General features: G+C 51.5%; 7 protein-coding genes across 7 annotated transcripts; 2 read left to right on the forward strand and 5 right to left on the reverse strand.

Annotated features, from left to right (window-relative positions):
• Positions 1-612: 612 nt before the first annotated feature.
• Positions 613-1,242, reverse strand: IAQ61_007770 (uncharacterized protein; the record flags this gene model as incomplete). The annotated part of the gene is made up of 1 exon (XM_066097729.1): positions 613-1,242. The coding sequence occupies one exon, from the start codon at positions 1,240-1,242 to the stop codon at positions 613-615; it is 630 nt and encodes a 209-aa protein (XP_065952226.1).
• A 344-nt stretch (positions 1,243-1,586) lies between these two features.
• On the forward strand, positions 1,587-7,145 carry IAQ61_007771 (uncharacterized protein). Its single transcript, XM_066097730.1, has 5 exons — positions 1,587-2,566; positions 2,628-2,728; positions 2,842-2,933; positions 2,996-6,331; positions 6,385-7,145. Exons 3-5 carry the CDS (start codon positions 2,849-2,851, stop codon positions 6,465-6,467), a joined length of 3,504 nt encoding a protein of 1,167 aa, XP_065952227.1. The 5' UTR covers positions 1,587-2,566; positions 2,628-2,728; positions 2,842-2,848; the 3' UTR covers positions 6,468-7,145.
• Positions 7,146-9,031: 1,886 nt separating this feature from the next.
• On the forward strand, positions 9,032-9,880 carry IAQ61_007772 (uncharacterized protein; the record flags this gene model as incomplete). The annotated part of the gene is made up of 3 exons (XM_003842037.1): positions 9,032-9,085; positions 9,231-9,510; positions 9,567-9,880. 3 exons carry the CDS (start codon positions 9,032-9,034, stop codon positions 9,878-9,880), a joined length of 648 nt encoding a protein of 215 aa, XP_003842085.1.
• An 894-nt stretch (positions 9,881-10,774) lies between these two features.
• On the reverse strand, positions 10,775-12,099 carry IAQ61_007773 (uncharacterized protein; the record flags this gene model as incomplete). The annotated part of the gene is made up of 5 exons (XM_066097731.1): positions 10,775-10,988; positions 11,046-11,284; positions 11,340-11,449; positions 11,505-11,853; positions 11,914-12,099. 5 exons carry the CDS (start codon positions 12,097-12,099, stop codon positions 10,775-10,777), a joined length of 1,098 nt encoding a protein of 365 aa, XP_065952228.1.
• Positions 12,100-14,537: 2,438 nt separating this feature from the next.
• IAQ61_007774 (uncharacterized protein) lies at positions 14,538-15,175 on the reverse strand (the record flags this gene model as incomplete). Its single annotated transcript, XM_066097732.1, has 2 exons — positions 14,538-14,963; positions 15,116-15,175. 2 exons carry the CDS (start codon positions 15,173-15,175, stop codon positions 14,538-14,540), a joined length of 486 nt encoding a protein of 161 aa, XP_065952229.1.
• Positions 15,176-15,657: 482 nt separating this feature from the next.
• On the reverse strand, positions 15,658-16,391 carry IAQ61_007775 (uncharacterized protein; the record flags this gene model as incomplete). Its single annotated transcript, XM_066097733.1, has 2 exons — positions 15,658-15,837; positions 15,906-16,391. 2 exons carry the CDS (start codon positions 16,389-16,391, stop codon positions 15,658-15,660), a joined length of 666 nt encoding a protein of 221 aa, XP_065952230.1.
• Positions 16,392-16,430: 39 nt separating this feature from the next.
• On the reverse strand, positions 16,431-17,615 carry IAQ61_007776 (uncharacterized protein; the record flags this gene model as incomplete). Its single annotated transcript, XM_066097734.1, has 2 exons — positions 16,431-16,877; positions 16,983-17,615. 2 exons carry the CDS (start codon positions 17,613-17,615, stop codon positions 16,431-16,433), a joined length of 1,080 nt encoding a protein of 359 aa, XP_065952231.1.
• Positions 17,616-19,313: the final 1,698 nt, after the last annotated feature.

Genomic DNA, 19,313 nt, shown 5'->3' on the forward strand with positions numbered 1-19,313 from the left:
GTCGTCCAGTGTGTAGGTAGCGTGCGCTATGTATGGCATATACCTATACTACATAATGTATCTAAAGGAGACGGGATCAGCAGCCGCAGCAGCCTGATGTGCTCTATAGTACCACATACATATATACATATATACATACATACACACATACATACACACATACATACACACATACATACATACACACATACATACATACACACATACATACAAGTACATACATACACACATACATACAAGTACATACCATACTATTTGTATGTACATGATCGATGAAGCTGCAGAGCCAAGGCAAAGGCAGGGCAGGGCCAGAGCAAGACCTGGAATGTCCCTGCACAGATTGGCGAGCGGTGATTGGTGACGGCCAGCCAAGCCATCAGGTCATGCGGCGGTTGGTGCGTGGGTCTTCATGCGGTCCATGCGTCGCCGTTTACCGAGCCTAGCGTCCATCTACCCCATGTTTCTTTTTTTCAATACGGTAAATTCCAAAAATCCGGGGAAGCGCTGGCTGCGCTGCACACGGCGGGCGTCGGTGAGCATGGCATTGGTGAATGCAGTCATTGACCATGTATGCTAGGAGTATGCACCGCTCGACATCAGGGATCCTAGATACTATAGTGCGCGCAGCCCAGGCTTTGGCCGGCCCATGGCAATGAGCGGCGTTGCTGACAAGGGTAGCGTGCTGTCAATCGCAGCCAGTACCATCGTCCCATCGTAACGGGCGACGATGACAGCTGTAGGTACCATGGCCATGTCATGATGGGGATATGCTCTGGTGCGCGACTTCCCACAAGTACCTACCACAGCCTGTCTCGACTCTCTACTCTTGACACCGATCGAGAAGTAGATTCCCTGTACCCAGTGGGCATGCCCAGCTAGGTAGGTAACTATCGAGTCGTGCTGGCCGTCCCCTGAGGACCTCCATACATGTACAGTACAAGGCAGGGTCGTGTGTGCAAAGAACCGAGGGTCGATGAGTGAATTGACATGAATAAGGGAATCAATTCTGGCTTCCATCCATGGATGGAGAACATCGGTTGAAGAGGAAGAGGACGAGGACGAGGAAACGGAAGAGCCCAAGTGCCGTGTTGTGTTGATGTGCAATGCTGTCAGTGTCGACACTCGAGTGGGCCTGAGGTCTCTCCAAGGCAAGGCAGGTAAGCTGCTGATAGCAACACGATCATGGCCATGATCCACTGCATCTGAAGGAGCGTGTGCCTCGTCCCCCCCCAAGGCCCCCATTGTGTACATACACAGCCGGTAGACAAGTCTGGCATGCGAAGCGGCGAACACGGCTGACCCTGTCTGCCAAAAGGTAGCGGATGCACTCCGCCGCCTACGGTACCCTTTGACCGTAACGAGGCCGTTTTGTCGAGCGAGGATCCACTCCTAAAAGAGCGCTGGTGCGCAGGAGCCCGGCGAACGAGGTCGCTGGCTACCTGGTAGTTGCATGACACACAGACACACACACAAACAGACACACACGCATTACAACCTCAAGCTAGCTAGGCCCCCAGAGGCTTACGAGCCCTGGCCTTCTTACCGTACGGATCGGCTTACAACAATCCAGAGCTTACCACTTGCGCCTATTCCTCTTGTTCGCTCGCCCCATTGCGTCGTCTCCCTTTTTGCCCACCGTGATTGCTGCTCTGAAGCTACCGCCTGGCCTGCTGCTGCCGGCTGCCATTCAGGACTGGGTGTCTTAGTTCCACTCCCACTCCCACACCATACCTACCTACCTACCTACCTACCTACCTACCTACCTATCTACCTACCTACCTACCTACACATCACCTCTGCTGCCTGCAATCCACGCCCTCGCAAAAAAGAAACACCACCATTGGCCCGAGCTCTTCCCCGGATTTCGGTGGTCCGCTCACTGCTGCCCCCTCCCCTCCCCCGCCGCCGGGCGAATCAAACGCCCACCCGCCGCCTGTGGTTCTCTGCCGGGACCGAAATCAACGCTGTGTCTGCAAAGCAATCTAGTCTCTGCGCCGGCCAGCTAACTCGCCGGCGTTCCCATAGCTGCCAGCTAGCATAGCCCATCGCAGCCCTCTTCACCGCGGCTGGGAATCTCCTGCTACATGCCTGACCGTTTCAACTGCTTTGCCATATCCATCATTACAGTCTACTGCTGCCCTGCCCTCGTCCACTCTGGCCATACCTCCCCATACCCCCCATTACCGGGCCTATCCGCCAACAAACACATACGCACGCCAACATATGGGCGGACTTCGTTAGTCCAACTTTGAGACTCTTGGTGCTCTCTAGTCCTCCAGCCTAGGCCCTCTTCTTGTTCCCCAGAGGCCTTCTGCCATCCAAAAGAGCCTCACCCAATTCTTCGCCTTGCGCGACGACACAGTGCAGCGACAGACAGTGGGCCAGCCTCTTTGCCCCTCACCTTGGAACCGACTATTCTTACTTGCTCTTCTCGGCCGCCACCTTTTTCGTGCAGACAGGACGACGTCGGCGCTCTCTTGCTGGTATTCCAAGTTGAGCTGCTTGTGCTCTCTCCAGTCACCAGCACCCATACTTTTCTTGTTTCTGTCTTGCAGGCTTGTCCAAGGTACCATCTTTCTTGTCGGCTCATGCTTGCCTGTTCCACTGACGCACGCGCGTGATCACAGCGTCCTTGTCGTCGCTTGTCCTTTGTTGACCCGTCGAGCCATCTCCACAATCGACCCGCCTCAACAACAAGTGTGACTAGACAGTATCCTTAGTCTACAAAGTGGGAATTCCCTCTCCCCCCTCACGACTGCTTTCGCCGAGCCGGCAACCTGCCAATCCGTGGGTTGTCTTGGGGCAATTGCACTGTGCTGAACTGGATTGACGTGGTACCAGCTTCCTCATGGCTCAACCAGAGAGCACGAGCCTCGCAGGCGCGGTAGGCACGCCCAGCGACGAATCGAGCGTCTCAGGTGCCAGCAGCAACAGTAAGTAACTGCAACCCCTTGCGACCCACTCGCACTGGACTGACCACGGATGCCAATGGTAGCATCAATCCAGACGGCCACAAAGGTCGAGACATCACCACCCGCCCCAGCCGCCCCAGCCTTTCCCCCACCAAAGACCGACAAGCCGCGGCCGCATGTCTGCGCAACCTGTACACGATCCTTCGCCCGATTAGAACACCTGAAGCGTCATGAACGCTCGCATACCAAGGAGAAGCCATTCGAGTGTCCGCAATGCACCAGATGTTTTGCACGGCGCGATCTCTTACTGCGCCATCAACAGAAACTACACCAGCAAGGCGCAACAACAACCCGTCCCCGCAATGCCCGTAGAGAAAGCACGACCGGCCTACCACCAAATCCCTCGGGACGCGTCCGTAAGAATTCCGTTTCGAGCAATGTGGGCAACCCAAACATGCGACCGCGAGCAAACACCATCAGCCACATCGATCCGAGTGCGCTGAACAGCTTCCTGGCTACGCACAGCGTATCATTAGGTCGGGGCCCCATAGGACATCAAGGCCACTCGCATCATGCCAGTCTTTCGGGTATAGGTGGTTCAAATCAATTCGACTACAGGGGCATGTCAACTGCTATGGGTAATCATGGCCAGCACGGCCTCCCCCGGTTGGACACGCATCTCGGTTTGGGTCTCGGTGGTGGTGGCCTACGTACAGCACCCATCCACGGGGTCGGCTCGGATGATTTGGAACTGGAGAAATTCTTCGGAGCCTCGTCGGGTTCAACAATCAACCCTAACCAGCTGCATCATTTTACGGGCGCCATTGTCAATCCGCAATCGCCTTTTAGACAGTTTGCCAATCCTTTTGCGGGGAACAATCCGATCGAGGAAGATGACTTTGCTTGGAGTGCTGGTCTGGATAGCTCAATGATGTTCCCTGGGGCAAATGAGTCAGCTGTAGATGGGTCGTCACCTTCGGCCATTAGTACTGCCAGCCAGGGCGGATTCAACGAAGTGATGCTAGATGGATCAGGGCAGCCCACGTCTTCAGCCATGTGGCATAATCCTTTGGCTACTCATACCAACATGAACACAACAGCATATACGCTTGATACCATGGCTCCAGTATTTCCTGAACTGATGATGACTTCTCTTACACCACAGGACCTTGGCGATCATGGTGTCCAAAACGACTTTTTCATCAATTCGCCTCCTCCACTATCGGGCATGAGCCCTTCAGCAGGCATTCCTGGCATGCCAAATCAGTACTTTCAGGCCGCCCCCATGACCTTCAATTCAGACACTGGAAGCATCTCCTCCTCTTCGATCAACGGAAGCGCCAGGCACAGCTCTGTGACATCGGTGTCGACAGAGTCAATAACAGAGTCCACAAGACAGGCCCTCATCTATAACTTATCGCAGGCTATGGGATTGGGCCATTCCCAACGGAAATTCTCACAGCCACAGGTTAGCTCACCGCTCTCCATGTCAGGAGCAGTGAAGAACCTTGGCTCAGCGGCCACACTTCCGAGTACCATGGACATACAACGCTATGTGAATGCCTACATTCAGTACTTCCATCCTCACCTTCCCTTTTTGCATATTCCTACATTGTCTTTCGACACTCCAGCCTACACATACCATCTTCGTACTGCCGGCAACCTCAACCATGATGGCATGGTGGGTGGCGGCGGCTGTCTGATACTTGCCATGGCAGCCATCGGTGCTCTTTATGAGTTTGAGCACAATGTGGCCAAGGAGTTGTTCGAAGCGGCAAAGAAGTTGATCCTCTTCTATCTGGACGAACGACGCAGGGCTGGACTTTCTGCTGCAGTCAACGGCCCCAACACCACAAACGACTCGGCCAATAAACCTCCTCTCTGGCTGGTCCAAGCCATGTTACTCAATCTGATTTTCGGGCACAATTGCGGTGATCGGCAAGCGGCTGAGGTTGCCAGCACACATTGCGCAGCACTCGTGAGTCTTGCCCGAGCAGCCGCGCTGGACAAGCCGGCTACTCCAGAGTCCATGGCCCATAGCCCACTCAGCCATGCGACTAGTGACGATGTACCTATGGTCGACGAGCCAGGCACCTGCCAAGATCCGCAAAGCGACAGCGTGGACGAGCATAGCCAATGGATTCAATGGAAAAAGATTGAGGAGCGCAAGCGAACCTACTTCGCCGTGTTCTCCATGTCGAGCTTACTTGTGTCTGCATATGCACATGCTCCTCGCATTCTGAATTCGGAAATTCGCCTTGATCTTCCCTGCGAAGAAGATCTCTGGTCTGCTGATAACCCACAAGCGTGGATGGCTATGGGTGGCCCAATGATTGCGCAGACCAGAGGGTTGTCCTTCAATGCCGCCATGACCTATCTTCTCGAGGCGAGCACAAGACAGTCTGGCGCACGCATGCACGGCTCCTACGTACAGGCATTTGGGGGCAATCAGCCCCTTAATGAGAGTGCCGGAAGCGATATACGCCCCAGCACGTTTGGATGCTATGTTCTGATCAACGCGTTACACGTCTATATCTGGGAGACCAGACAGAGACATACTGGGCGCTTGTGGAAGGCACAAGAAACTGAAGCTATGCACGCCCAAGTCGAGCCTGCTCTCAAAGCCTGGCAGGCTGCTTGGCGGGCTAATCCAAACCATAGTCTGGAACGACCCAGTCCATTTGGTCCCTTGTCTGCCGACTGCATACCACTGCTCGACCTAGCTTACGTTAGACTTTTTGTAAATCTTGGCCGAGCGAAGGAGCTTCTATGGCAACGGGATTTCGATGGCATGGCCAACGAATTGGCTAGAGGCGTCGATATTGTGGGTCAAGCTGACGGAACGCCTGAGAGGTCTTCATCTGCAGAGACCAAGTCAGTGTCACCGGGACAGCTCGGACAGCTTGACATTGACCCCACGAACCATCTCAGCCCTGGCCAGACCAGTGCCAATTTCCAATCCAGTCATGCCACAAAACGCGAAAAGCACTTGCGCAAAGCTGCGTTTTATGCTGCCGACTCGTTATCCATGGCAGACAAGTTGGGGGCTACCTATGCCGACTTTACTGCAAGGGAATTACCCAACTCATCAGCTTTGTGTACGTTTGATTGCGCGCAAGTGCTGGCGGAATGGGTTGCAACCGTTCAAGATCGAGTGGGTCGTTTCCTGGGTATACTCGGCAAGGATGAGATTGACTATCATGCTGTTCCTGCGATAATGCTCCTGGAAGAGGAGGACGTAAAACTCCTACAAAAGGTTTCGGATATTCTCCTCCATGCTGACATGAAGTTGGCATACGACATCTCTTCGAGCTCGCTACCTATGCTCGGTGGTCTCTCTAATCTTGGCCATTGTGGTTATGGCACAAAGCTGCTTATTGTGACAGCCTACATGCTGTCCAAGGCTGCTGTCTGGCCAGGTAAGCTTGATCTTTTTGCTTTTGAATTAAGCATCGTGCTAACATCCGAATAGTCACGCATGTTCAAGCACGTGCCCTTGAATCACACGCCAATTTTCTCAACCAGCGTGCCGAGAACTCTGTCCTCTCTTCGTAAATACATTCTCTTCGATCTTGTACAATTTTCGACACATAGGCAGGCAGGGCACATGCAACGACCAGCCTTCTCTTGGTTTTACGACGCATATCGGGCAGTATGCAACGCCGTCCAACGCCGAGATGATTCTGTTACGAATGCAATGTCTTCTCAGGATCTGGATTTCAGGATCCAGGTCAAGGTCTTTGATCTTCAGAGGATTCTTTACGACTACGTTGCCTTTGTCTGATAGCTGCTGTGCTGGCGAAATTCTGGAAATACACCTGTTGTGTAGCAGTAAAACCGTCCAATAACACATGTGAGCATGGGACTTTCAGCACACGCCACTCTCGATGTTGCCTCTACTATTTTGCTATTCAAGCCCTCGGTCCACAGGCTCTCATCGATTTCGGCGTTCCCGGGGGGGGGGTTTCAAAGGCTTCTTTTTTCTCGGTACTCTTCTTTTCACCTGCCGCTCAGCGGTTTCGTATCAACGGTGTTTTTTCCCTTTTGAAATGTGGTCATCTGCAAAGCCGCGTCCTCAGCGCAAGGTACTCTGGCTTTGATCCCCTTTTTTCACGTACGGCAGGCAACCACATCCAGAACTTGACACCCGGGGTGGAGGAAGCATTGGGCAACAAAAGTCTACCTTTTTGTTCTCACGATATATATATATATATTTTCTCGCTCCGATGACGACTGAATGGAATCGTTTGTTGCAGCTTTGCAAGTGTTGTATTTGCTTCTTGTGTCGTCTCCCGCTCTCCCAAGGCTCATGAGAGTTGGACTCTTTGCTACGGCCATAGGTCTCTGCAAAACTTCCCGGCCGTGCCTGCTTTGTCGCGGATGAATGATCTTGCCCAACGTGAATCAAACTTGGTATGGATGGCATGGATTGACGTCACACATATATCTCTACATAATAATTCCGCCTCGCTCCCACTGGTATGCCCACACACCCAACCAGCTCCCACCAAGCAATCCAAGAAAAACCCGGGATTCCGCAGCAGGGGAGCTTGGTGGGATGCAAGCGTATAGAGCTATACACTGGGATTCTGCTCTCCGCCTTGGGAGTCTGTGTTTTCGGGTCCGGGGTGGGAAGGGAGAGGCAGGCGTTTTGGTTCTTTTTGATCCTTTCTTTTTTTTTCTGGTTTGGAGGGTTGGGGTTGGGGTATGATGGGTGCTTTTTTGGGGGGAGGGGGTTGTGTGTGGATGTATGGATATTGGAGGGAAAAACGTGGTTGTTTGGGCGTGGCGGGTTTCTCTTCAGGGAGAGGGGGAGGTATGTACGTAGCTTATATGATCCCAATACACAATGTTTCCAAGAGTCTTGCTTTGACTATGTTTCAGCCCGTAGGGACAGTGGCTACAGTATTTGTATCACGCACCTCTCTATATCTAACTACAGTCTAATCTGACATGTCCACCAAGTACACCGGATTAATTACGCACATCTTTGGCCCTCCTGGACATGCCTGAATCCGACTCCTTCTCGATAGTGAAGTCCCACGGAACCACCCTACCATGATACCATCTCCAGCGCCTATTAGCGGAAACTGACAATACAACCCATTCACCCACACGCTCGCACAGCCATTTTCCCTAGATCCGCGCAACAAGAGCCCAGCGCCAACACATGTTGCAATATCTCGGCTACACTACGCATGGGCAGCAAACCACGCCATTATACTCGTGGACCTCACGCACAACTTTTTCCCGAAGTCTTTCGGAGTAGCGATGTTTTTGTCGGGCGTAGAAGTACGCCCGGTGTGCTTGGGCTATGGTATTGGTAGGGCGGACGGCGGTATAGCGTGGGTTGGGGTTAGGGCGGGCTGGGATGTCGCTCACTCAGTAGCATGTGCATAGCGAGTGCAAGGCTGGCAAGGGGGGCGTGAGATTGATGCAGCGATGGGAGAGGGTTTGTGTGGAGAAAGTGCGTTAGCGTGGTGTGGGGTAGTGTGAACGGATGGTGTGTGGGCTTGTGATGGGGGAATTTGGGATAGGATGTGTATTATTGGTGCGATTTCTTTGATGGTGGTGATGGTGGAGATGCACGAACAGGACATGATGGTTTGTGGAAGATGGGAAGATGCGGATGGTTGGTTTTGATCTTTTGGCTTTCTTTGAGAGGGTTTCTTTGAATTGAGATGGTACACTCTGTTGGGAAGAATCAGACAGCTACTGGCAAAGGTTACCGTATGAGCTGCTACAATACTAGGTGGACGATCCTTACTCTGATAAATCACAGGGCAATGCCGATGGGGGAACGCAAGTGAGTTTTCGAGAAGAATGATGCTGCAGATGTAGAGATCCTCTATCAGATCAACCGTATAGAGTCGGTCATAAGGTCAAGAAGTATGGTGATGAGGTGAGCACTGAACAGAAAGACGAACAGCAGGGTCCATGCCCAATTCAGTTAGAGCCGTGTGTGTGGACCCTGTCCAATAACGTGCCTTCACGTCCTTCGGTCGCTACATGGTACATACACTCAATACGGAACACCAACTATCTGTTTTCGGTACGCAAAGGAGAACTCCATCACTGCTGTACATATCCAAAGACCCTTTTCTACATGGTGAAACAACATGTCACGGCCAGCAGCGCGCAAAGTCGCGCCTAAAGGGGAGTACATTGAGACGGTGAGTTTGTGCCATTACTCTGATCTCGAAGACCATTCCCATTCCACACCTATACCGACCGTGCATGTTCTCTTCCGAATCTAACCCACAAGCGATTCATAACTACTTCATGTGCTTCCCTTTCTCTCCTCTGATAGGTTTACAGGATTCTGGTAACAAAGTGTCCCGGCGGTCAGCCATCACCGGCACAGCGAATATCACGCTGGGCGGACGTACCGTCATAATGGCCGATGTGCAGTTACGAGGCGACTTACATCCGACGCGAAGTGCGCCATCGCAAAGCGGCAAAGAGGTCACACCCACCAGTATCAGCATTGGACGATGTACGGTAATTTCGACGGGAAGTGTGATCAAGCCGCCAAGTCGAATAAGTAGAGGTCAAGTACATTACTATCCAATGAAGATTGGGGATAATGTCTTTGTTGGTAAGTCTGACCATGTCTGGCGTCGTCTACATTATGCTAAGCGTATTCAATAACAGGACCAAATTGCACGATACAAGCCATCAACATCTCATCACATGTCCACATCGGTGAAAAGGTCATCATCAGCCCGTTTGCCATTATCAAGGAGAACGTCAAGATCCTGCCCAACACGGTGGTACCGGCAAACATGGTGATTGCGTCGGGATCCGTGGTCGCCGGCCAGCCTGCAAGAGTTGTAGGCGAAGTTGGAGAAGGCTGGGGCGTTAGTGCAGGGGGATCTGGTGGAGGGGGATTGAGCATGGCAGGCGGGGGGGAAGAGAAATGGGTGGAGGGTGGGGATTTGCGCGAGCTGGTACGAAGTGTCAAGTGAATCTTCGGCAAAGAAAGGGAAGAAGGATGATGTTGTGCACCGATACTGCTAGTCTTCGATGCAGAAGACGAAAAGAATCCTGCTTACACAAGCATACGGATCACACCACATGATAACCATCAACAGCACAAAAAGAAAAAGAAGATCCACACATACAAACCCCCCCCCCCCCCTATATCCCGTCCCTCACAAACACGCAACGCAGACAGTCACACGTATTCCTCACAACAATGGGTACCTCTACGGTATCGGTACCCCTCCCCCACATCCCCACAAAACACGCCTAAAAGCACACGCACAACCCCCCTTCCCGGCCGCACAAACGCATAAACGCTCGCACCACGGAAGGAAAACGCACGCGCCCGTTGAAGCAGTATGTGGCGTTGTAAGGCCGGGTCCTATCGCTGCCTGATCTGCGAAACCGATCTGAGGAACATTATGCATCGAACCGGGATGCCACGTGGTTTCATAAAATCCTGCAACGGGCTCGGGGGCGTTGGCTGTGGGTTTTTTATTTATTGATGCGGACGGGTATGGCAGAGGGATACATGTATGTGTGCTACTGCTGTTGCTGCTGTTGTTGTTGTTACTTTCTGTGCTTTTTGTGTTTCGTGGAGTCGGGGTTTGCTGGTGGGATTGTTTTTCTGGGGGTGGGGTTGGATGGAGCGGATCGTTTCCAGCTGTGGTTAGGGACTAGGCACTGTTTAGGTACCGTCTTCACAAGACTTGTACGTTCGGAAGATTTCAGGCCGTCTATATGGTAGAGTGTTCACGAGGCGCCGGAAAGGTGGCGCACATTACACACACTGCAATTTAGCGCATGGAAGAATGTGAATATTCGGAAAAGTGATTATTTTTTTCATTGTTACAGTGACAAAGAGAGATTCATGACAGCTAGGGAAGAAAATCGTCTCTCGTATGTCTATCTTGAGGGGACGTGATTTCAATACTCGTCATCTCAAAGTCCCTTCTGTGATAGATGCCCTGGTTATCCCAGGAATCGGATGACGGGTCGCTCTTGGTGTCTGAGAACTCTTCTGCTGCATCTGAGTAAATGTGCGCGCGATGTGACGGCTTGCTGCCGATCGTTGGGCCGAAGGCGGGCATCCTGTTACGCGGTTAGCCAATGGTTCCGACACTTCAGCCGGGATAGATGTGAACGCACTTGCTTTGGCGAGCGGTGTGGTTCACCGTTGAACCCAATCGGCGCGAGGTCAAGGATGTGTGAATGTCGCGGAGTAAAGGTCGTAATACGGGGATACATTGGACGATGATGGTGCCCACGACTTCGGATGAGTACCAGATGTTGGAGTGGGCGTTGCGCCAAAAGTACCATTCGTCTTTTGGGTTCCCCTCATCTTTCCAGCCTATCCGGACGGCTGCGACAATGGCGACGACCATGCCCTTGGTGGACAGTTAGTGGTATGGTCACGGGGCACTCAAATTGAATGAGACGTACAAGACTCATGGCTACGCATAGGCCGATCTTCTCCACTCTGCGCATGTCTAGCTTCCAGGTGATGATCCACGGGAAGGTGGCGAGGATGAAATCCATGATAACATTGTATACTAGAGGAGAGGTCAGTCAAAGAAACTAGAATCCTCGACATATGATCATCCGTACCGTTGCCACCCTCTTTGAAGTCTTCTCTGAATTTGGAATCGAGGCAAAAATCAAGACGATAATGGACGTCATATGACGAGTTCCCACAGACCTTCGCCCACTGAAGAATCACCTTGGCGATCATGTAAGCGTTCATGGAAATGATGATGTACCATAGGATCCATTTGAGCCAATTCTTTGTAAGTTTGAGGAGGGTAACGGCAAAGGCTGTCTTGGTGAGAGCCTGTCCGATGAGTGTTCCACACGAAGAGATGGAGATGAGGATATGCATGCGGTCGTTCCACTTGTGTTGGACGTAACCTGTCGCATACTCTATTGAAATGATGATGTCGTTGGCAAAGAGAATGACCTTTGATGGCTTCTCAGCTGATGCTCGATTCACAGAGACTTGGATAAAGGCCTGACTCACCCATGATATGAGCAGAATACGATCATCCCACCAGAGGCCATGGCGACGAGTGATCTTGATCCAGATGCGCAGCGCGAGAAAGACGGTGGCACCAGCGAAGAGTGTCCAGATGCCAATGTTGAGTCGAACGGTGGGGTCGACGTAGTTGGGTATCGGTTTGTCGTCGTCCTCGCGTGGGAAGATCATCTTAGCATGCTTTGGGCCAGGTGTCGAGGTTTGCAGAGTAAAAGAAATGGGGAAGGGAATGGAAGTGAGGCACATGCCACCGTGTATATTTTGATTCAAACGACCTACGTGATCAACACGCTTCGCGGCCCTACAGCTGCATGCGCATCAAGGGAAGAAGGTGAAGAGTGAGAACGAAAAAGGATGGACAGTGACATACGTAAACCCAGCACGTGGGAGGGAAGAAACAATAACCAGGCATTCAATTCTTCCGCACAGTCCCCCGCATGGATCGGAGGGGATTTCTCAATCCCCGTACCCAGCGCATGCTTTCGAATCAGGAAGGCAACGCAGTCCGATCCAGACCCAGGGGTGACCATGGGATGAAATGAGATGTCCCTCAGAAGGAATTGGTGGAACAAACCGGCCCCACTGCTCGCTACGCCTCCCGGCGTTGTCACACAACAACAGGACTGTCGTCCGGCATCTGAACAAAGATTCTGGGGTATCGCGTGGTCCACTAGCCAGTTCTGTAACCGTCTTGACTCGAATGAGAATTAAGTTGTGAGTAGTCCTCGCTACAGGTACAGTTCCCAGGAGTCTGGCTTACGCGGATGAGCACCCGCTCATCGTCTCCCGTTGAGCGAAGAAGCAATGGGCGGGGGGACTGCGTTGCGTTTTGATGGAGTCAACGTCGAATAAGCATGACAAGTTGGACAGCTGCCATGTCGATCATAGGGATGGCGTGTACATACATAGTATGTACAGATCCCAAAGAATGGTGCCCCCCCCCTCCCCCAGCTGAAGTACCGGTGTTCGGCTGACCTTACAGATGCGATGGTGGCTCCCAATGGAGAAACCAACTTGTACGAAAGAGCTTTGAAGCGGACCGTCTACCTATACGGTTGACGGCAAGCGAATGTCGACTGGCGGAGAATCTGCGGCCTCCAGCTTCCCATCTCCCAAGCGGACAGGACAGCGACGGCGCCGAGATTAGATTGCCGTGACCTGGTGGGCAAAGTTCAGCTGCGCGGCTTGCGTGCGCCGAGTCCATGGTGTGAGCAAGAAGCAGGGCAGACAAGAAAGCAGGGAAAATAGCTGTACCTACCTTTGGCATGCTGGCAGTAGAGTAGTACCGGTACTGTCTATCCTGATCCTGAGCAATGACGGCGAACATGCCCGATTGTGGAAGTAGTTGTCTGTGCAACTGTGGTGGGCATCCGATGGGGCACGAGAATGGCGTACGGTAACTTACCGGTAAGTTAAAGCTGTTTCAAGTCCCGCCCCCCGACCGCCGACCGAAGTCACCAGAGCCCAAAAGCCCGCAAGCCCGCCCCCCCCCCATCCAAGGCGCTACCCTACCTCGAAACGACGCGCAGAGCACACGCGAACCAATATTTTCCATGTTGGGATGGCGACAAAGGCACCAAACGCGATTTTCGAAACATTCTCTTCCCAGCTTGGTGAAGCAGGTGTGAAAAAAGTAAGATCTACGAAGGCTAAGACCTGGGGGTAAGAGATTGCCCCATATGCTTCATGCAATGGCTAAGCGACCTTGGCTACGCAGCGAATGTGGATGCTACCATGGATGATCGGGGTCATCTTCAACACCAGAGTACAAAGTAGTACTTGTATATTGTCTCTTACTAGACAAGCTCTACTGTACCCACCGTACCTTAAGCTTATCACTGCTCAGTGCTCGCCATCACGTCCCCCTCCTCCAAGGGAGCAGAAGCAGCCCAACTGGGGGCGATTGACACGACGACCCTTGAGAACAGATCGATCTCTGGCCATGCCGCCCTACCAACCGAATGATGCAACCCGTGGCGACGGCAACTTACCACTCCGTGGGTTTTCGACCCTTCTTCGGTGGTTCTCTGGGGAGGCATGGGCCTGGATCTATTTTAGTTGTTTGACATTGAGTCTCGCCTGTCCAACACTGCCTTCCCCGTAAAACCACCGCCCGGTATTGCCTAGCAAAGGCTTTTTCAATTTCGCTCAAAGCCGAATTCATGGCCGCCATTCTTTCGTTTTTGTCTTTGTTTTCCTCTGGCTTGCATTTGGCACCCTACCGTATCGAATGCTGAGTTACCAGTGGGCCGATGCATCTCGTATCGATCGGGCGAAGATGATCGTCTCTGCCTGGCTGACTGGGAATCATCACATGGGACAAGGGTGCCGCTCAGTGCGAGAGAACAGCTATGGGAACTGTTGGTTCCGAGCAACAGGTGAAACTTTGTCAACTTCAAAGGTTGTGATGTACTGCTTGACTCTCAACTCCACGAGTGCCCCCCCCCCCCAAGACTTCGCTTCGAGTGCAGTCACAGTAACTGAGTCACTGTCCAAGACGCCATGTCGAAAGCTGCAAAGGCATGGTGCGACAGTGTCCGTGCGATACACACTCCTGGGCTATATACCTACCCTACGAGACAGCAATCGACAACCGATCAGCGCTTTTCTCAATGACAACCGTCTTCGCTCTGTGTCAGTCCCATTCTCATGACCCCTTGCCGGCCAGTCACGACACGAAACGGTTCAGAAGCAGAGTGAGATTGAGTTTTTTGAGTAGTTTTCTTGTGCGGACCATTCGGACCAAGGGGCGGACCAGGGGACCAGCCCTCACGAGAAAAGGATTTTTGTTGAGGCATTGGCAGAGTCAAGGGAGTCTTGACAAGCAGGAACATGTTAAGCAACATGGTCAGGTCACCGGCTATGAGTGCTTCGTGTCTGGTGAGATGATGCTGACAAACTAGTATCGTACAGACAACAGCTCCGTTCCCGAGAACTGCTCCGGATTCAGATAATCCTTGGATAGCCTGGGTACGATTCGTTGTTGTCGCAATTGACAGACTGGAAAGCTTGCGTGACAGATGGTCACGAATGCGCTCGGGTTACAGTTCGTAGATTGAAAACCCCTATCATCCGTCCCTTTTCCCGCAGACATACTCGCAATCCCATGCGCGCATGTACTATTCGCACCTGCGATGAAGGCTTTGGATCACGTACCATACATAAAGCCCCCAACGAGATCTTCTACCACAAGTCCTTCCCGCAAGACTTGTAAAGTTTCGAACGTGAGAACAACAGGAACATTCATCAATTGTCATGGATTGGTTTAATGAGTTGATGGAAAAAGGAAAGGTGAAATATCCGATATGCGAGACGGTAGGTAATGTCTTTCTCGCCGCTCGTCTTTCCCCCCCCGTCTCCCCTACGCCAGGTCTTTAAGTTTAGTGCCTACCTGGCAGGCTGGGGTGTTAAAGAAATGCATGACCCTGGTTACACCAGAATCCGTTGATGCTAGAAACTTTACTCCTTAAACGAACTGAAAAGATTTGGGCATTAATCATCATGAACAAGGTTGAAACATGTTGAACCTTTTCCAGCGCAGTAATTTGCTGTAGCCATCTTCATTGATTATGCTGCGGCACTTCTTCATGACGAAGTCTGCTGGCACTGATACATTCTACGTGTGATTGTAACTTCTAGACATTCTCTACGGTCAGATTGTGACTTCATGGTCCCAATGAGACATTGGAAAATGCTGTATTCGAAAGATAGCAGAATTCACAATGCCGTTCAACCCCCAATCGTGGCTAGGAGTGACTCGTACTTGCCCTTCCAGTAGCCAGTGTCTCCCCCATTGTACTGCGAAGCCTTTGCCGCCGACAACTGATCCTTGAGATCCTTTATAGTGCCGTCCTTGCTGAGCGACTCCTTCTGACACTGGTCCGCTAGCTTGTACAACGGTAACATTTCCTTGTACTCCTTGTATGAGCGCTGTGAATGCGTTAAGATCATGTAATAGGCCAAAATATTCCACATACCTTAGCAAGATGAGTCCATTCCTCCAGGGCCGTCTCAAGTGCAGCACTCTTCGCTTCTAGTCCCCTGACCTTTTCCAAGAGCTGCGTATTTTCTTGAACGCACATCTGAGGATCGCCGGTAATACTGCCGTTCTGGAGCTCCCTTATGACTTCCTTGAGTCTCAGATTCTCCAATTTCTGGATCTGCAGTGCCTGTGCGGCTTTTTCGGCATCGATCTGCTGAGCAAGACGATCATTCTTCTCCGTCTCGAGCCTTCCTGTCGTCTTCTCAAACTCGATGACCTTCTTCATAAGCTGATCAATATCTGTCTTTGCACGAAGTCCATCGTCTCTCGCCTTCTCGAGCTCGGCGGACAGCTTTTTCATCTCTTCGGGAAACGCAGGCTTAGCTTGAGAGAAGTTGGCATGTTGCTTTTCGAGCTCCGACAACTTGGAGAATTGCTGCTTGAGGTCTACATTCTCTTTTTGTCGCTGCTCAAGGTCCATGACTAGACTATCGATCCTCTTCGTCTGTCCGTTGAGCTTCTACATTTGATTAGCGTAATCAACGTCGATGAAAGAATAATCCCATACCGAAAATGCATGTGCATGTTCAGCAGCTAGGAGACGATATTTTTCATTGAGTGCGCCGTTTTCTTTCATCAACTTGTCGGCACGCGCCTGGGCGATCTCTGCGTTTGCCTTTTGGAGGTCGATAAGAGACTTCAAATCCATGTTCTTCTCGGCCTCCTTAGCAACCTCGCCAGCTTTCAACATGAGCTCGGCCTTGAACTTGTCCGTGACTTGCTGCTCCACCTGTTGCAGCTTTGTCTGGCGATCTTGAACAGCGTTGCGAAGACCATCGGCCTCTGCGAGAAGGGCTGCCTTTGATGTCACAAGTGTGTTCAGCTCCTTCTCTAGGGCATCAACCTTGCTCAAGACTTCATCCTTATCAGTCTGCTTCTGGTCGAGCAATGTCTTGTAACGTTCGATCTCAGTGCGGAAATTGCCTATTGTTAAAGGATGAGTTAGGACTTTGGGCGACTGTGAAGCCCTACTGTAGCACTACGCACCTTTTTCAAGCGTAAGACGCGAGACCCGTTCCCGACACTCGTCAAGCTCCTTCAACTTTGCCGCATTCTGCTCTCTGTACTCATGGAAAGCCTCTTGGTGTTCGAGGATAAGAGCATGCTGGAGGTTGACCTTCTTGTGCTGAATATTGAGCTCTTCCTGTGTATCGCGCATGCTCTCATTAATCGCCGACGCATGGTACAAGCTCATGTTGTTGCGTTGCTTCTTCAGGAACAATGGAATGGTAGTGTTTGCGTCCCCAGCAGCGGTGATCAACTGCTCTAGCTCAGTCCAAAGTTTGTTGACTGTGCCTGTGTCGGTGACACCCTCTTTTTGCAGTGAGTCGTTGATGAGCGCAAGCAACTGGTGTGTGTTGGCAACAGCGGTAGAAACTTTGGAAGAGAGCTTTGCGGCGTGTTTATCAACTTCGGTCTTCAAAGCATGGCCTTGGGCGATGGCAAGTTGGGCGTCAGCATTGCGCAAGGCGATGCCATTGGCATTGCTATCACTCGCATCAGCGATCTGCTGTTCTGTTGCTATGGTGCTGTCGTAGGATGAGACGGCCGGGGGCATGGTAGCTAAAGCTGCCTGCGAGGACCGTGGACTGGCATACATGGACATGCCGAGTGCACCAGGGCCGATATAAGTGGCAGGACCCATGATGACTGACTGGTGTACGTTTAGCTAGCAGTCACGAACGGACAATACAACTGACATGCAATGAGAAGATGGTGAGGACACAGAGTATAGGATGAGGCTGTGTGGTAATCGTGTACGAGGGTGTGAGATCTTAATGTTGGTGGACAGAACAGTCGATGACCTAGAAAGGCAAGTGCGGTGGTAGACAACAGCAAGAACAACAACAAACAAACAAGTGGACTACACGCACAACTGGCCTGGGACCCTGAAAATCAAAATTGGCGTCGAGGTGAGGCATGGACGCCCGCGGTCACTGGTAAAGCGGGCTTGGTTGCTCACTGCTCAGGAAAGGAGAGTCGATGGTCCTAGGCCAATAGAATGGTACTACCTTCACCTTGCGCATAGAAGAATGTAATAGACGAAGGGTTTGGATAGTGACATGGGAAGAGAATCTATTGAAGTTGAACTTGACAGAAGGGCATTCTTTGCCCAGAGAAGCTTATTCTATGCGATGAGCCCACAACACGCTTGGTGATTGTCTCCACCTGGCAAAGGCTGCTGCAACAGTCGATCCTGTGTGCAATTTCTGTTAAAGCAAAGCGAAGAGACGATGAGGTGAATGAAAAGGTGAAGTTGTGAGAGTTGTTGTCTTGAAATTGGTTTTTGCGAGCGTCACATGCAAACGGTGGACAGAATTTACTGAGTAGTGAAAACTACAAAGCAGCTTAAGAGTGGTAGATGATAACAGCGTCTTGTGAGTGGCAATTGGTATGCGATTGGTATGCATCGCGTGGCATGTTTGAAGCTTCATGATGATGCCACCATGGACAAGTGGGAATTTGTGAATTGGCCAAGGCCTGGTTTGTAGTGCGCTGTAGGATAGTAATATGAGTGCTGTGGAATGTTAATAGTTGTGCTGTAGGAAGCCAAGAGTAGTGCGCTGTGGGACATCAATATAGTGGTGCGTCATGCAATTGCAACGAGGCTGCACCGTATAAAATGAGGCTTTGGCAATGTGGGGGATCGTCTGGTCCAAGGAAACCCAAGGCGAAATGGATTACAGAGAAGAAGAAAGTCTTTGGTGAAGAAGCAAATCAATACCCACCTCTTGTTAACGTATCCTGCCTCACAAGCAGGAAAGATGGGTTGAGATGCGATTCGACACTTCCTGTTTTGGTCGATTAGACCTTGGCAGGATCGGTATGATTACGCATTCTACTGGGTTAGTCTATCTTGTGCGTGGTAGGTAGAAGATAATTTTGTGCGTGTGGTGGGGGAGATTCGCAATCTTCATGAGATCAGGAGGATGTAGTGGGATATTGATTTTTTTAGGAAGCAGACTGCCGAAGAGGGATGATTGGAAAGCCAGAGTCGATGATAAGTGGCGATGAGATTTGAGTAACTGTACCGTAGTAGGGCCGAGGGTAGTTGGCTACCTAGCTGTAGTGGAAATGGGGGCTGGTGCTAGTCTAAGATTTGAATAAGATTTGAATTGTAGATCATGGACGGCAAACAGTCGAATAGGTACAATGTCTAGACATTGTACCATATTCTACCTACTCTGTTGCTCTACATGTAAACTCTCGCCGTCTTTTTGCGAGATGGCAGTGTATTTCATGGACCTAGCTCATGGAAGGAAGGGTGGTTGGAGAGATGCAAAGGGAGGAAGAAGAAGGGGGGCGGGGGGATGTGCCGACCAAGGTAGCCACCAAGGGACCA

This window comes from Plenodomus lingam, assembly GCF_022343315.1.
Source record: "Plenodomus lingam strain CAN1 chromosome Unknown contig_3, whole genome shotgun sequence".
Taxonomy (NCBI): Eukaryota; Fungi; Ascomycota; class Dothideomycetes; order Pleosporales; family Leptosphaeriaceae; genus Plenodomus; species Plenodomus lingam.

Excerpts from the sequence above, each read along its gene's own strand:
- IAQ61_007771 (XM_066097730.1), top strand. The coding sequence starts at position 2,849 with ATGGCTCAACCAGAGAGCACGAGCCTCGCAGGCGCGGTAGGCACGCCC. Across the intron at positions 2,934-2,995 it reads CTCAGGTGCCAGCAGCAACA|CATCAATCCAGACGGCCACA; the intron begins GTAAGTAACTGC and ends TGCCAATGGTAG. Across the intron at positions 6,332-6,384 it reads CAAGGCTGCTGTCTGGCCAG|TCACGCATGTTCAAGCACGT; the intron begins GTAAGCTTGATC and ends ACATCCGAATAG.